Source organism: Diaporthe citri (assembly GCF_014595645.1).
Source record: "Diaporthe citri strain NFHF-8-4 chromosome Unknown scaffold_1, whole genome shotgun sequence".
In the NCBI taxonomy this organism is placed as follows: domain Eukaryota; kingdom Fungi; phylum Ascomycota; class Sordariomycetes; order Diaporthales; family Diaporthaceae; genus Diaporthe; species Diaporthe citri.
The window spans coordinates 11,034,905-11,050,988 of NW_025064846.1; the positions used below are offsets into that span (position 1 = coordinate 11,034,905).

Genomic DNA, 16,084 nt, shown 5'->3' on the forward strand with positions numbered 1-16,084 from the left:
GATAAGAAAAGATTCCTTCATCCATTCCAGCGTAGATCAAACCATTTTTTTTTTTTGTAGAAGGCTTCCGTCGCACATTCAGTCGTCACTCAAACGCGGGCTACGCCACGTCGTGGTACCCAAAAGTTCCATGCATGCGCCTGTTGCACACCGCCAATGCTGGTCTACTTTGCACATGCGTGCGTATGCACCGTTCTCTCGCACCTGAGGCCGGGCATTATAATCGTCTCAGCTGATTCCACATCCACCCCCACACAAGTCACTTTGTAATGCCGTGACTAATTGGTTCTCTCCATGACAACCGAGGTTTATATTTATAGCTCCAGGCTCGGCGTCTGTCCCTTCACTCTACCGATGACCTGTTGTGGTGCGTACTTGGGGATGACCTCGTCGTCGTGCAGCATCTCAAACTCCTCCGTGGCATCTCGTCCCATGAAGTTCATGATGGCCTGAGGCCCACCGGGGTGCTCGTCGAGCCAGTTGGTGAGGTCCATGACAACACCCTTGACGACGACCCACAGGTCGTCCTTCTTGTTGTGCTTAGCAACCTCCTCCAGTGTGAACTCCTTCTCAGGGATCTGGAACTCCTTAGGGTTGTTGGGTTTGGAAGCAGCCTTGCCTGAATCCGCCTGAGGCGATGGACCCGCAGCGGAGGTGCTGGGTTGTGAGGTCAGAGCACCAGAGGAGGAGGCACCGCTGGAGCCCCAGTCGAGAGTGACCTTGCCGGCAGCAGGGTCCAAGTGCAGAGAGATCTGGCCGAGACGCGCTGCGGGGCCACCAGCTGCGCCCTTGAGGGCCTGCTGGAAGAGATAATTGCTGGCAGTGTCGCCAGCCACACGGCCGTAAACGACACATCCCAGAAGAGACGAGCCGCCCAGTCTGTTGGCGCCATGGACACCGCCAGCCAGCTCACCACATGCAAAGAGGCCATCGAAGGGCTTCTGCTCGGAGTTGAGCACCTGGGCCTTGTCGTTGATCTCAATACCGCCCATGGTGAAGTGCAGCACAGGCTCCATCAGGGCAACGTGGAAGTCATCGTTGATGTCTACGGGGCCGTTGTGGAAGAACTTTTTGCCCCAGGGGTCCTTTTGCTTGCCGTCTGCGATGGCGTTGTATGTCTGGAAGGTCTTTTGCAAGTGGTCTGGCGAGCAGCCAATCTCCTTGGCAAGCTCCTTGCCGGTCATCTTCTTCATCAGACCACGGCCAGAGTAGTGGCGAGTGTGGAAGTCCAGGACGTTGGAGGCCTTGGAGTTCAGGATGAGACGGATGGGGAACTTGCCCTTGTCCTTCTCCTTCCACATCATGCCGGAAACGTAGTCTCTGTGGCCCAGCTCGTCACAGAAGCGGTCTCCGTCGCCGTTTAATGAGAAGGCCACCCTCTCCTCGAAGAGCCTCGGCAGCGAGGAACTTCCACTTAGAGCCGGGGTCCTTGGGGTCGACGAGGCCAGTAGGGTGCACCTGCACCTTGTCCATGTCGATGCCGTTTCCACCGATGGCCATGACCATCTTCTGACCGTCGCCGGTGGCGTGGGCGCCGTTTGTGGTGGCCAAGCCGTATGTGTCTGGCCTGTGCTTCTTCAACAGAGACGAGTCGCTGAAATCAGCGGCGTAACCACCGGTCGCAAGCACGACTGGGCCGTCCAAGGCCTGCTCCTCGCCGTTGACCTCGAACTTGACGCCAGTGACAGTGTTTCCGTCCTTGTTCAGGCTTGTGACACGGGCCTTCTTGATGATTTCTACCCGATCAGGCTCGGTCTCGGCGAGCTCCTCGAGTCTTTGCATAAGAGCGTACGTGATAGCCATGCCAGGGAATTTGGCATCGTGGCCTCGGTGCGTTCGTGGCTGGGAGTGACCACTGCGAGCAAATGGAATTAGACTGAAGGTTCTTCTCATGCAATGACCGAAATGATCTGACTTACCCTAACCGTGACACAAGAGTCAGGTCGAGGTTGAAGACATCCTGCAGCCACTCAACGGCAGCCGCGGACTTGTAGGTCAAGACCTTGATCAAGTCCGGCCTTGCCTTGTCTCTGGCAGACTTCAGGGTGTCATCGTAGAATTGCTTGACGCTATCTTGGATTTTGCTGTCGACCTGTGTCCTTGTCAAGGCACCGTTGATGCCGGAAGTGGCCTTGGTCGAGTTGCCTCCGAAGAAGCCTGGAGGGGATCGTGTCAGAACAGATCATGCGACAATTCGAATTGCGACCCACAGAAATAACTTACCTTGCTTGTCAAGAACGACAACATTTCCACCGGCGAGATAGATGGTGTGCGCAGCGCTCAGTCCGGACACTGTGGCACTCTGTCAGCTCGGGTCGCAAAACGGTTGTGGTGACGGCAACAGTGCGTGGGAGTGGCATGTGATCGAGGCTCGGACTCGCCTCAGCCGAGGGGAGAGGGACGACTTACAACCGCCGCCTACGACGATGACTCTGGGTGCCATTGTGGATGTTGCTCTGGGCTATCCGATGTAAAAGGCAAAAGAGAAGACAGCGAAGACGATGGGGAGAGGCAAGTGAGGCAAAAAGGGAATAGAAGTTGTTGAAGAAGGAAGGTAGAGAGGATTGGAATGCGCCAGGTTGATATGGTGGTCAACGGCTGGAGCACCGGCTGTTGCTTGGGTCTTACCCCAGACTTGCCAGGTTCCAATTGGGGGGGAGGTAGCACTAATAAGCCGATTTGCTGACCTTCTGATTCGTGAGCCGAGGTCTAAAGTCTAGCAGGGATGCAACGTCCCAGAATGCCAGACGGTGGGAAGAGCAGTCAAGCCGGCGAGAAGGGGCCTTGTTCTACGGCTTCTTTGACCCAACCTGGGTATTATCATGGGCCCATCTCCAGGATCCTCACAGTCTCTGAGGTCATGAGAAGGCTACGGGCTGAGGTTCACGATGCCTTCCCCAGGAAGACAGCCTCGACCTCAGTGACGATGCGGACTGTTTAGGCAATCGGCGGCGAACATGACCGAGGATCCTCGCTGACCCACTGCCTGGCCGTTGTTCGTCGGGGAAATTCTGCCGAGGCAGCACGCTCTCCTGGCTCGCGGGGCTGACCAGGCCTATCAGAATTCCAGACCCCGGGTCTTCTCCGAGTGTGGGGAACTTTCGTTCGATCTGCCTCCGCGAGCGGAGCCCTCGAGGGTCGCCGTCAAGCCGAATGGGGTGGCGGCGAAAGAGAGGGTCCTCGAGCGGACGGCACAATAGACGAGCTCGTCCCGAGACGCTGGCTTCAGACCGACGGGCGTCTCTGCACCTTGGCCACATAGCACCACAAAGACTACCGCGAGAATGAAACATAGCCTGGTGGCAATCTCGAGTCAATTGCGTCTTCCATTTTTTGGGACTGGCTCACTGGGCGGTCGACAGTCGGCGGTCGGCGGTCAGGATGGTCACGAGTTGGAAATTGCAGGTGCGCTCGCTCGTTCTCTGTCACATGCGAAACAGGATGAGTGAACCCCTACTCTTCGACCACGCACAGCACCACACTACTCCAGGTTCCCAGACGAAACGACACGCAGCTCTCGGGAGAGCGCGTGGGTAGTCATCTGACACCCCTTGAACTGACCCCGTGGGAGAAACTAATGCAACCAGCCATACTGGACTGTCTGCTCGGCATGTGAAAATGCTCCGGCCTTGGCCCCTTCCCACGGCTGGGCTTCAGCCTTTCGCACCCACTTGATGCGTGGTCTGATCCGTGTGTCGTCACATGGATGGCCAGGTACAGAGTACAGGCAGAACTGATTTAGCACTCAGCACAACACAGGCGCAAGGCTGGTCGAATGGATAAGCAGCCTTGGAAGTTGACCTCGAAGCCGCCTCTCAGAGCCCGGAAGCATGTGTTCTGATCAAAGAGGGATTGCCGTAGTGTCGTGGTCAAGTAGTCTATTAGATCAGAAACGCCATCTTCAAAGGTGCACTGCAAGGTCTACACGTTCGGTCATGAAGGCAGTCAACTGGCCACCTGGCCCAGCATTGGGCATCCATGAGCAAGAGATGAGATTGTGCTGGGGAAGGGGTCAAGACAACGAAAGCCAAGGCCAGCTCCCCTACCACCACATTGATCAGGGTTAGGGTGAGTGTCTCATCTTGTCAGCTCTCCAGGGACCAACTACGTCATCAGACCGGCGAGGATGCGGCAGTATCCTTACGAATCAGATCATACAACCGGACTGCACACCTGTGGTGCCTCGACAACAACGAGAAGACGAAATTCATCAGAAAGAAGCTTCGATCAAGTCATGAGGTCAACTCAACTTACTCTCCTGCTGTCTTCCGCCCTCCTCGCCCACTCACTGATGCCCATCTCCATCTCGCTCCACAACAGGGGCCGCGGCGGCAAAGCGATACCGCCGCCCATCAGCGCCGACGAGGTCCAACGGCCCATCATGGACGGCCCAGGCCCAGCACTCCCACCCGGCACGTCCCATGACGACCCAAGCGGCCCTCAGGACCCTCCTGCCGGTGGCCCAGGGACGGTGATCCTGTCGGACGTCATGGGGAAAGACCGAAGCATAAACGTCTTTGCGAGCCTCGTCCGGGATGTCGACTCCCTATCGCGCCGACTCGACGACTCGTCGCAGAACTCGACAGTCCTCGCGCCGCTGAACTCAGCGATGGACAAGCTGCCGCGCAAGCCGTGGGAAGACCCCAGTGATTATGACAAGCTGGGCGTCGATGCATATGAGGGCGACGACGGGAGGGAGCGGGCGCAAAAGAATATCAGGAGGTTTGTCGAGGCGCATGTGGTGCCAGAGAGCCCCTGGAACGAGGGTGTCAAGGTTAAGACCCTCGGCAGTGATGGCACCGAGATATGGTGGGAGAAGAAGGATGGCAATAAGGTGGTAGGTATCCCTTTGCGCCGCGCCTTATTTCTGTCTGCTCGACTACGACTAATAACTCGTGATAGATACAACCTGGGAATATCGAGGTTTCCACAGTAGCGAGTTCGGTCTCAAACGGTCAAGTTGTAAGTGGCAGGCCAACCCTTCCCTAATGCACCCTATAGGAGGAAGCTCGTTGACCCGTGCTCGCGACAGTGGATACTCAAGAGTGCTCGGAATTATTCATAATTTGCCAGGGCCGTGCGTGTTCGGAATAACCAGAATTGAGCCTCATATCGGTCATACTTTGAACATCCAGAATACGATGCCATGAGTAGTACGCGCTCGAGGGGCTGGCTCCGAAAACGCGGGTCTTGTGGTGCAGGCTGGTACAGTTTCTCACGCGTCTTTGCGGCAAACCGCGGCATATAAATACCCCAAGCCAGGTCTGCCAATAGAGAATATATCAGATACTATATAAGCTTGGTCTGAGTTATGACTTGAGATGGCGGTCTCCCCCAGCCGTTCCACAAGCTTTTTAGCAACAGAGCGTTTGTTGCCTCGCCTTTGGTGCGAAGGAGTCAGAAAACTCGCATCAGCAGTGACGCGTTTTTCTCTTGATGGAAATCTGCTGCCGCCCCTGATTTGGGCAAGGGGAAGTTGCCAAACGGCAGGCAAAAAAGACGGAACGTCACTGCCAGAAGCCACGAACGGAAGTGGAGTCAGCTAGAGGTGTCTTGTGCTGCTAACAGATTTAGCGGAGGACTTATGCAGTCACAGTTATTGCCTCTTCTCGTCACTAACATACTTATCTACACGTGAACCGTCCAAAATCAATGTAGCCTAGTCGGTCGATAACAATCCCGGAGCCGCTGTCGCATTGCCCTGCTTCTAAGGTTCTCTTGGTCGCCAATCCCAGCTCGCTTCGGTCATTGTCGTGGTGTCGGGCGATCTGACCTCCATCCTCCCCTTCAGAGCTTGCAAATCGTGATCTACACAACTCCCCTCGCGCCCGAGCTGCTTCTCTTCTGCCCTCGAGAAGCCTTCCAACAAATGTATCATATCTGTTTCCAGCTCCTGTGTTCACGAATGACAGTAAGTGAAGAGCATCTTTTGGTCTGATCGTCCGCTGGAGCTCCAGCACATTCAGAAAGCGTTTTCCCGAAAGACTGTCGGCTTCCGCCGTGTCACTCGTGCGCACAACTAGATGCACTTGGTTGCTCACTCCCTGATTTCTTTGCCCGTATATTGCTCTCTTCAGTTGCTCAATTCTGACGTCCAGCAGTCACTCTGAGGTATAGATCGTGAGCTGTGGCCCCGAGTCCATTCTCCCCTGAAAGCTTCCGCCGCCACAAGCCCCACAATATGGAGGAGCAACGCCATCGTGCTGCTCTTCTCGAGCAACAAGACGAGAGGATTCGTGAGCGAGAGAGGGAAAGAGAAAGAGAGAGGGAACAGAGGGAACGTGAGAGCGAGCGCGCAAACCGAGAGCCATACCCGCCCAGCGCACCTCACCACAGCAATGCCGGCTCCATCCCAATCCACCAGCCTGTCGCAAACCGATTCCCGGGCACAATACACAGCCCTGGTGGCCTATTGGCAAACCACGGCGCAAACCCAACAAACATACCACTCGGCGCACCTTCTGGGCCAGGAGGTCCTCCTGGCGCTGTCCACGGAGACTCCAATAACAGGCAACTGCCCCACGGCGTCCAGAATGGTGCTGCCTCGTCGCAACATCAGATGTTCGCCCCGGCTCCGCATGGTTCCATGCCGCCGAACGGTCCCATGAGCACAGTGGTGCAGCGGCCGTGTTCGGCCCTCCACTCCAGCCCGAAGGGGGTAGGGGTGCCGCTCAGCCGTTGCCGTTCGGTGCTGGCATGGCCGCTGGTCACGCGATGGCTCCAGCTCCGGGCAGCATGAACCAGGGACAGCAGCCAATACTCAATGTGAGATATCACCGCAGTTCCGAACATGCAGACCTAGGTCTTGAGCAACTGCTTCCTCGGGACACCCGTGCTGATGCCCGTTTCAAACAGGATGCCCTCAGCTACCTTGACCAGGTTAAGGTCCAGTTCTCTGAGCAGCCCGATGTTTATAACAGATTCCTCGACATCATGAAGGACTTCAAAAGCCAGACGTGAGTGGCAGTTGTGCCCCCGCCTTTAACATGTTGCGAGTAGCTGAACGGCCGCAGGATCGACACACCGGGTGTCATTAGCCGAGTCTCCGAGTTGTTCGCCGGCCACCCTAATTTGATTCAAGGCTTCAACACGTTTCTCCCTCCTGGGTATCGGATTGAGTGTGGCTTGGAGAACAATCCAAACAGCATTCGGGTGACGACACCCTCGGGCTCCACAATCCATTCAATCGGCCCCGGCAGGGCGGTGCAGATCGAGTCGGGTCCAGCGCCTTCTTCTGCCCCGAGCCAGCGCTTTGCGGAACAGCGCCCGCCGGGCTGGCAAGGCCCGGTGCAGCACAGTATTGAAAGCCCAGAGGTCCAGTTCAGCACGCCCGCTCAAAGTGGCCACGGTGCCGTTACCCACGGATCTGGGCAGAGTGTGCCGTTTGATGCCCATAGTCCGGTGCAGCAGCGAGGGCAACCGCCAGCACAGACGAGCTCGGCAACTTCTCACCCTCCTGTTCCTCGAAACGCGCTCACTCCAACCCCAGCTGCTGTTCAAGCTTTGAATGGGGCTGCAGCACAGTCGCAGGCGAATATGGAGAAGCGAGGTCCGGTCGAATTCAATCACGCTATCAGTTATGTTAATAAGATTAAGGTAAGCTTGCGTGTTAGAGCTCAGTTTGCGATGCATTGTGTTTTCGATTTGCCCATTGTGTCAGGGGAGCGGGGGCATAGAATGGCCGGCCCTATTTCAGCCAATTTCTCATTCCTCATTGATTCACCTTGATCGAAACCCCTCTAACCAGAACCCTATTGCAGAACCGTTTTCAGGATAAACCCGAGATCTACAAGCAGTTCTTGGAGATCCTGCAGACGTACCAACGAGAGCAGAAGCCGATCCAGGACGTGTACGCCCAAGTCACAACACTGTTCAACGCTGCCCCAGATCTTCTGGAAGACTTTAAGCAATTCCTCCCCGAATCCGCTGCACAAACTCGAGGAGCTGCACAACGCGCAGAGGAGTTCACTGCCATGACGAACATGGCTTCGACGCCCCAGCCAGGGCATACGGCACGAGATGGGCCCAAGGGCCCGCCAGTCGGCAACTTTGCACCCCCAGCCAGCGCAAGCAAAGAAAGCAAGAAGCGCGCGCGACCGGACAAGCAGGCTGGTCCTGCGACATCAGCCCCCGTCGATCCACCAACGTCTAACATGCGAGGAGCGCCTGCGTCAGGCAGCAACAAGAGATTGAAGACAACCCATCCTAAGCCGGGCGTCGCTGAAGGCGTTGAGCCCAACCTGACGCCTTGCATGCCAGTTCCTCTCGCGCCCACCTCCCCGGCCGCCTCCGCCGATCTCGAGATAGCGTTCTTCGACAAGGCCAAGAAGTTCATCAACAATAAGACAGCATTCTCCGAGTTCCTCAAACTCTGCAACATGTTCACCCAGGAACTTCTGGACAAGGATGATCTCATAGCCAAGGCGTCACAATTCATCGGAGGCCACACTGAGCTGTTTGGCTGGTTCAAGGAATTCGTCTCGTTCAGCGGAGAGGACCACGTCATTGAACAACGTCCTGAACCTGCCACTGGCCGGGTTTCGTTGAGCAATTGCCGGAGTTACGGACCCAGCTACCGTCTTCTACCGAAGCGAGAGAGGCTCAAACCCTGCAGCGGCCGAGATGATCTTTGCAACTCGGTCTTGAACGACGAATGGGCGTCTCACCCTACTTGGGCTTCCGAGGACTCTGGGTTCGTCGCACACAGGAAGAACGCATTCGAGGAGGGCCTCCATAGGATAGAGGAAGAGCGCCACGACTACGACTTCTACATCGAGGCCAACCAGAAGTGCATCCAACTTTTGGAACCCATTGCGCAGCAGATGTTGACGCTGACACCCAACGATCGCGCGAACTTTCGGATGCCCACCGGTCTGGGCGGGCATAGCCAGTCCATCTACAAGCGAGTCTTGAAGAAAGTGTATGGCCCAGAGCATGGCCCACAGGCCGTCAACGACATGTTTTCCAATCCATTCAGCGTTGTACCCGTTGTTCTGGCCCGCCTGAAGCAGAAGGACGAGGAATGGAGGTTCTCAGCGTGAGTGGGAAAGGGTCTGGCAAACTCAGACCGAAACCATCTACCTCAGGTCGCTCGACCACATGGGTTGTCCATTAGGAACAACGACAAGCGCACCTACTCGGCCAAGCATCTCGTTGATGTCATCAAGACGAAACATGAAGAGCAGAAGCGGATGCGGTCCGCGAGGCACAAGATCGCACACTATCAGTTCCAGTGGAGCTTCGAAGACAAGGAGCTTATTCTTGATCTTCTTAGGCTCATGTTCTTGTATGCTATGAACAGTGGGCAGCATGGCGCCACCGAGAAGGAACGCATCTTGGACTTCTTCGAGACATTCATTCCCCAGTTCTTTGACCTCCCAGATGATAAGGTTCAGGACAGGCTCGCCAACATCGACAGGGACTCGGGCGATGAAGACGCCGAGGAGCTTCCTCCGACTGAGTTGACCAATGGAAGGTCAGGCCGTCGCAACGGACGGAAGTCTGATCTTCTTCGCGGCGTTCTTGACCCCGGTCGCAATGGGAGCAAGCCGCGCAACCATAAGGAGGGCAGCGCAGCATCGGGAAGCAAGGAAACAACACCCGATGTCGCCTCTGGGAACGAAGAAGATATGCCCGATGCCCCAGAAGATGCCTCAGTGCCCGAGGTTGGTTCCAACGATAGGTGGCTTGCGACCGCTCCAGTGCCTACGGTCGCATCTGGTGACAACTCTTTGCTTGACGAGCAGGGTGACCTGAAGGCTGATGGTTCCTTCCCTCGCCCCTGGTTCAATTTCTTCTGCAACCAAACAATCTATGTGTTTTTCAGCATTCTCCAGACGGTGTACCAACGTCTGAAAGGCGTCAAGGACAACAAGGAAAGTGTTCTCAACGAGATACGGCGTGAGAAATTGGAGAAGCCGGCCAAGGTACTGGGCCTGGTCCAGGATGACCTCAAGTTCTTCAGCAACCTTCCAGAGGATAAGTTCTGGAGCCGAACTCTCGAATTGATCGAGGATTTCATCAACGGCGATATCGACGAGAACCGCTATCAGGACGTGTTGCGGCATTACTACCTCAGCAACGGCTGGCAACTCTACACAATCCAAGACTTGCTCAAGACTCTTTGCCGTCTTGCCCTCGTTTGCAACAACACCGACAACAAGGACAAGACCCCGGATCTGATTAAGCAATACATGCTCAGCCGACAGCATGACGAAACGAGCTACCAAGTCGAGATCAGCCACCGCAAGTTTGCAGAAAAGTGTATCAAGGACGGAGAGATGTTTGTCATCACATGGGTAAGTGCCCCGCGGCCGTCAACTGATCCACCTGCAAGCCTAACATATTCTCAGATCCCAGGGAAGAACGAGGCAACCGTTCGCTGGCTTCAGAAGGACGACACGACATTCCACATGGACGAGATGGAGCTCAGGGATCGCTGGCAATACTATATCTCCTCTTGGATGCGCACCGAACCGACCGAAGGCGTCTCTAGGTCCCGCATGCAAAAGGTTGTGCTAACTCGCAACCTGCCCTCCGGAGATGCCGATTCCGATGGCGATTATCAGCCCAAGGCCATCTCGTACAGTGAGGGTTTAGTCCTGAAGATCTGCCTGAACACGTCCAAGATCAGCTACGCTAAAGGCACCTCGAACTACTTCATCTACAACATTGATGGTGGTTCTGAGGAGGAGCGTAACGAGCGCGAGCAACGAAGGCAACTTGTCAGGGAGGTCCGCAACCAGAAGTTCACCGAGAAGATGGCCATGAACAGCCCTTGGATGAAGGACCTCAGCCAGGAACAGGTCCAGCATGCGAAGGAGGCCTATGAGAAGTGGAAGACGGAGGGCATTCCGCCAGCTCAGGATGATGACGAGGGCCGCCGCGATTAGATCAGTGGCGTTCCTCGGATTCCAATTGACCGCCTGATTGCTCGCTTGACTGAAGTTTACCATTGCGAGAGGTCTTCGATGCGAAAAGCGAAGAGAGGCCCACATTCTCATAGGCGTCAGCTTTTCAGCAAGTATGATTCCGCAACGTTGGAGCCATACTGGCATGGTGGATGATGACGAAATGAAATACACTGGCATATTGGGGGGTTGAAAGACGGGACCGGAAGGGGAATAGGGGTGGGGTTTGCAGCACAACAGAGAATACCAGCATGGTTTCTACGCCGATCGAGAGAGAGACAGGGAGAGAGAGGAAGGGGAAGCGGATGGCGACTGAAGTTATTCGGCTGGTCGGTTGGCTTGCTTACTTGTCGTTTCGCCCGTCCGCATCATGATTCCCTGCGCAGGTTGAGCAGCCGCAACTGCTAGAGAGAGACAGAAAGAGAGAGATATACACACGCACGTGGCCCGCCGACGCCTCGAGCACTGCGATTTTGAGGCTTCTCAATTGCTTCGAGCCGGTGGCCGGGGCGGTTTGCTGCTGCTCGTCGGTCGCCACCGCTGCTGATTCCTTGAGAGCTGCGGGACTTTTTGTTTTTGTTTCGAAGTTGGTTTTTCTGTACTACCGATAACGAGTAATCACTAACCTCGTGTGTGCAAATATGCCCCCCTCTGGCTCTTGGTGAACTGGCTGTGTTGACTGACGGTGCTCTGTATGCGATCCGATCAATTGGTGCGCGTCTGGCACATCTAAGTGAAAGCTCGTCCCACCACCGCGTACACGATCGGCACAGCTGGATTTCGGCCGCCGCCCACGTACGGAAGTAGTGCGTGGTCTCGGAAGGCATGTAAAACATTGACTGTGACGGAAGGGAGCTCTACCACCCGGTATGGTGCAGATGGTGGAGGAAGGAGTAATTTCAGGCAGAAGATCACACGAAGCCGGGAGAGATATTTCACAGCAAGCTGAGGACATGAGTTTTTAGGCTGTCGAATAAATGCAGTAATCACATGATCTATATTGGTATCTTTGTTCTATCAATGCTTTAAAAGGAGTGCTTTAAAAGGAAAACAACCCACTTCTTCGCTTTCCGAAGGGGTACACCAGTAACGCCGCCAGTCCAAGTCCAACCGAAATGCTGATCGCCACCTGTATAACGCTGAGAAGAACTGTAAATGCGCCTGTGTTGAGGTCAGACGCTCCCATAGTCGACGCTGCCGCTGTCTTGTTTCCTGTGATTGCGTTCGCGCTGGTCACACCGGAGACCAGAGAGCCGCCGGAGGCCAGACCACTTGGCACCTGCACGAAGATCGCCGGCAGCATGGCCGCCGCCGCGAGACCGTAGCCCACGCGCCGAGCTGTTGTCTCGGGGTCCTCGTTCGCTTTTGCAATGCCCTTCTCCAGGTCCTGGTTCACCTTGCGCATCTTCAGTTTGAGCCATAAGTTCTCCGCTGGGCGGCTGAGCCGAGAATATAGGTTGGCCAGAACACCGATTGTCAGGGCTCCAAGGGTGTTAGAAATAGTAGATGAGTCCAGAGCCTTATTTGTATAGCTGTTGACGACGTATCCGGCGAATGAAATAGTGAGCATAACGGGAAGCTGCTTGTGTTTTGCCTGGTTGATGACACATAGACAAAGAGTGAAGAGCGGCACGAACAGCAGGTCCCAGTAGCTGTTGAGGGGGTTGGAACATGAGGTCGAGCTCGTCGCGTTCTTGTCCATCAGACCGTAAAGGACTGCTCCAATAGTCACGCCGTAACCGAGGAACAGTGTATAAATCATAGCATACACCATGCGAACGGAGCCAGCAATCATGTTGTGGCTCTGAAGCTCGAGACTTCCGCAGAGCACCATGTATCCCGGGAGGATGAGTGCGATAGAGGCTTGCGAGAGAGCCGAGAAGCAGAACAGATTCTCTCCCTTGTACTGGATTGATCCAAACATCCTGCCTATGTCGAGTCAATAAACATTCAACAGATGATGACAAGGAGGCAGACAACTCCGGCAGACGGATATAAAGCAGCGTAAAGCCGAAACATACCTAGGAAAGACATGAGCAAAGCCGCCGAGGTTTCAAACACATTCGCGTAGAGCTCGCTGGAGGGTGCCATGATAAGCTGCATCAGGCCCACGATACAGCCCATGACTAAGTCAAGTCAGTACATTGCTTCAGTGAGATAGCACCTTGCACGAAGGACGAGATTGTTTTGGGAAGGGTTGGGAGACGGAGGTGGCACTTCGCCGCTTTTACTTACCGAAAGCAATAGGCATATCGATCCATCTGCCCTGGAAAGCAAAGGGAGCAACACAAACAGCGGCTAGGCCGTAGGTCACCACGCGAATCCATCTGTTGTACTTGTGCTTCCTGGTGACAACTGCATCCAACCGGGACATTGCATCGTCCACGCCGATGAGGTCATGGACAACCAGCTTGTAGATCTCGTGGACGTCTCGGAGCTTGCCCAGGTCTACACCTTGTGGTACCCGAACGATTTTGACCTCAGTGGTGTGGGTTTGAGTGTCGTCAAATGAAATGATCATGCAGCCGGGAAGGTAGAGAAACTGTCCCTCAATTGCCAGAACTCTGCAACCTCGATTAGCCATAATCCATTAATCTCTTTTTTTTCTTCTTCTCTCTTCTATATCTCGTGCTGTCGTGGTCCGTGGGAAGATCACTACCAGGATCATCCCCCTACAACGACACTCAACGAGATGATAGAATACAAAGGAAATATTTGTGCTCACCTAGCCGACATGGCCATATATGCCTCGAGTCTGTGCGTCGGAGCTCCAAACTCCATCAATGCGCGGCATAGCTTGACCATGTACTTGTGGCGGCTGATGATCTCGGCGATGTGCTTCTTGATCTGGAGCTGTTCGATCTTCTGCTGGGGCGTCTTGGAGGGTTTCCGCTTGTGCTCCTTCTTGGGACGTTGCTCGCGCTCGTTTCGCTCGTTTCTCTCGCGCTTCAGCTTGTCCGTCACTATCTCGGACCAGTCCTTGTTGGAAGCGGCGGGGGTCGCAAGAGTGGACGACGAGCCTATGAGCTCGGCAAGCGTGGATGCCGAGTGGCGAGCTCCCAGGCCGAACAATCCGCTTCGTGGGCGCTCTGGTCGGGGAGTACCTGGCGCAGTGCTGGGTGGTGACCCACGGGGTGTCCTGTTGGGGGTCCGCGAAGGGGTCGTTGCACCGCTCCCCTCGCCGCTGTGGTTCCGATCATCCGCATTGTACAGCTTGAGCAATGTTCCTAGAATACCTCCGTGATAGTTGGTAGGAGCAGGTGGGACAAACTCAAGGTCGTATGCGACCGGTGTGGCTGTGCCAGACCGGATTGACTCTGTATCCTGTGGTTGTGCAAATGCCATCGGGGTGCCCCTGATCGCACGGCGTTTCGTATGACTTCGTACCAGCCTGTCTGCATCTGCCTCGACCCTCTGGCGGAACTTGAGTCCCGATTGGTCTACGTCTTCGTCTGGCTTCACTGCTCCCGTAGCCGCAGCGTGGTCGTGAGTGTCCGTTCGGTTCAACAGGCTTACGTCGTCGAAATTTCCCATGAGTGGCGAGTCATCGGGTGAGGCCCTTGATACCACGCCAGACACGCTCTCGGCCAGTCTACCAGCCCTGTGTCTTGCCTCGATCTCAGATGGATGGGACAGCCCCTCGACAGGCTCGGCAGGGTTCTCAGGGTAGTGTTGCTTCCGCAACACCGGCTTCGGCAGGCGCAGGTTTGGAAGCGGCATCTTGGGCATCTGTGGGCCTGCGTGGTCCTCGGGCTTTAGAATCCTTTCCAGGGCGTTGGTGACCTCTTCTTTGTCGAAAGAGTCTCTTCGTGCCGGGCTGGTTATGGCGGCATCGGGCACACCGGGTGTGCTAGCGCGAGAGTCGGGAACCGGGACATGCGAGAAATAGTCGACTTCCGTCGGAGGCGATCGATCCTCGGGATTGCCCACCCAGCCGACCTTCTTCTTCTTTTCGCGTGGAGTGGTGACGGTGATGATGGGGCTGAGCTGGTCCCGGTATGCCCGGCTGGCGCTGGGTTGTCCATCTCGCGCGGGAGAGGCCGGTCTTGAAGGAGATGTGTTGGAAGACATGGCAAGCTTTGTGTCGGAGGCGAAGGAGGAGTAAACGAGATGACGATATCCCAAGGGGAATGTCCCAGAGGGACGTGCCCGGCGGACTTGTCGAGAGTGAGAAAAGACCAAAGCCGGCCCAAAGTGCGTTGTTCCACCAGTGGTCGTCCCACAGTCAATGTCCCAAACTCCGGATTCGAGTGTGTTGCAGTGGCACACAGTGGTCGGTGATCTCAAAGCCGAGTATCACAGCGTGAATGACTCCACTGCCGACCGTCTTGGCTGAGATTGTCGAGGCTAAGAGATAATGAGACGAATGCACACAGAGGCTCAGGAGTCCCAAGCTGTGACGATCTCTTGAGATGTTCGAGGAGAACGGTGGGGAGGACGGGCAGTTTTATGGGTCGAACAGAATGCCGTGCTGGCATAAAAGGGGCAATGAGGACAATAATAGAAAACGATCGGACGGAGTTGTGCGTCTGGATGCTGTGCTCTCCAGGTGGGTGGATTGGTGGTCGTACTGTAAACCGGGACGAGAACTGGGTCCTCTGCCTGTGTTTCCGTCTCTGTGCCTAGGGATGAGGGATGAGAGGTGGGTGAAAAGTGTTGTACCAAGTAGTAATCGGCAGGTACGCAGTCTAGAAGGAGGGTCGGCAAACTTCCAAGGTTGGGTGGAAGGTGCGAGCACGGGGTATGAAAGTGTGTAAGTAGGTATGCGCGGGGGTGTACTGTTGAATGATGAAAGTGCGTATCCGCGGGTATGACATGAGAAAGGAAGTCACGGTGGGCCAAGGTCGTCTTGCCTGTGTGTGCCCGATGAGCGCGATCAGATCACAGATGGGACTGAGAGATGGGATGGGAGGAGGCGAGGCAGGCTGAAATGACTGGCATTTTGTTTTGGGCCGCTGCCCTGTCCAGTTCAATCCGTCAGTCAGTCCGTCTTGTGCCAGTGCCAGCGCCAGGAACGGTGTCAGTGTCAGCGTCAGTGTCAGTGTTGGATAATCCAGACTCATTGCCGTTTCTCGTCCATAACTTTCCATGGTGGATCCCAAACCGGGCGGGAGGCAGACAACCCCTCCATTGAAAACGTCACCTCCGCAAGACCAAGCAAGTCGCCGGGTGGG

General features: G+C 55.5%; 4 protein-coding genes across 4 annotated transcripts; 2 read left to right on the forward strand and 2 right to left on the reverse strand.

Moving 5' to 3' along the window:
• Positions 1 to 314: 314 nt before the first annotated feature.
• Positions 315 to 2,443, reverse strand: INS49_002878 (uncharacterized protein; the record flags this gene model as incomplete). Its single annotated transcript, XM_043163679.1, has 5 exons — positions 315 to 1,348; positions 1,377 to 1,855; positions 1,920 to 2,157; positions 2,224 to 2,292; positions 2,410 to 2,443. The coding sequence occupies 5 exons, from the start codon at positions 2,441 to 2,443 to the stop codon at positions 315 to 317; spliced, it is 1,854 nt and encodes a 617-aa protein (XP_043032185.1).
• A 1,791-nt stretch (positions 2,444 to 4,234) lies between these two features.
• On the forward strand, positions 4,235 to 5,065 carry INS49_002879 (uncharacterized protein; the record flags this gene model as incomplete). Its single annotated transcript, XM_043163680.1, has 3 exons — positions 4,235 to 4,837; positions 4,903 to 4,962; positions 5,033 to 5,065. 3 exons carry the CDS (start codon positions 4,235 to 4,237, stop codon positions 5,063 to 5,065), a joined length of 696 nt encoding a protein of 231 aa, XP_043032186.1.
• A 1,116-nt stretch (positions 5,066 to 6,181) lies between these two features.
• On the forward strand, positions 6,182 to 10,892 carry INS49_002880 (uncharacterized protein; the record flags this gene model as incomplete). The annotated part of the gene is made up of 7 exons (XM_043163681.1): positions 6,182 to 6,561; positions 6,615 to 6,765; positions 6,856 to 6,956; positions 7,014 to 7,596; positions 7,761 to 9,037; positions 9,116 to 10,298; positions 10,353 to 10,892. 7 exons carry the CDS (start codon positions 6,182 to 6,184, stop codon positions 10,890 to 10,892), a joined length of 4,215 nt encoding a protein of 1,404 aa, XP_043032187.1.
• A 56-nt stretch (positions 10,893 to 10,948) lies between these two features.
• On the reverse strand, positions 10,949 to 14,981 carry INS49_002881 (uncharacterized protein; the record flags this gene model as incomplete). The annotated part of the gene is made up of 8 exons (XM_043163682.1): positions 10,949 to 10,998; positions 11,258 to 11,288; positions 11,353 to 11,468; positions 11,710 to 11,725; positions 12,022 to 12,839; positions 12,932 to 13,036; positions 13,146 to 13,474; positions 13,636 to 14,981. The coding sequence occupies 8 exons, from the start codon at positions 14,979 to 14,981 to the stop codon at positions 10,949 to 10,951; spliced, it is 2,811 nt and encodes a 936-aa protein (XP_043032188.1).
• Positions 14,982 to 16,084: the final 1,103 nt, after the last annotated feature.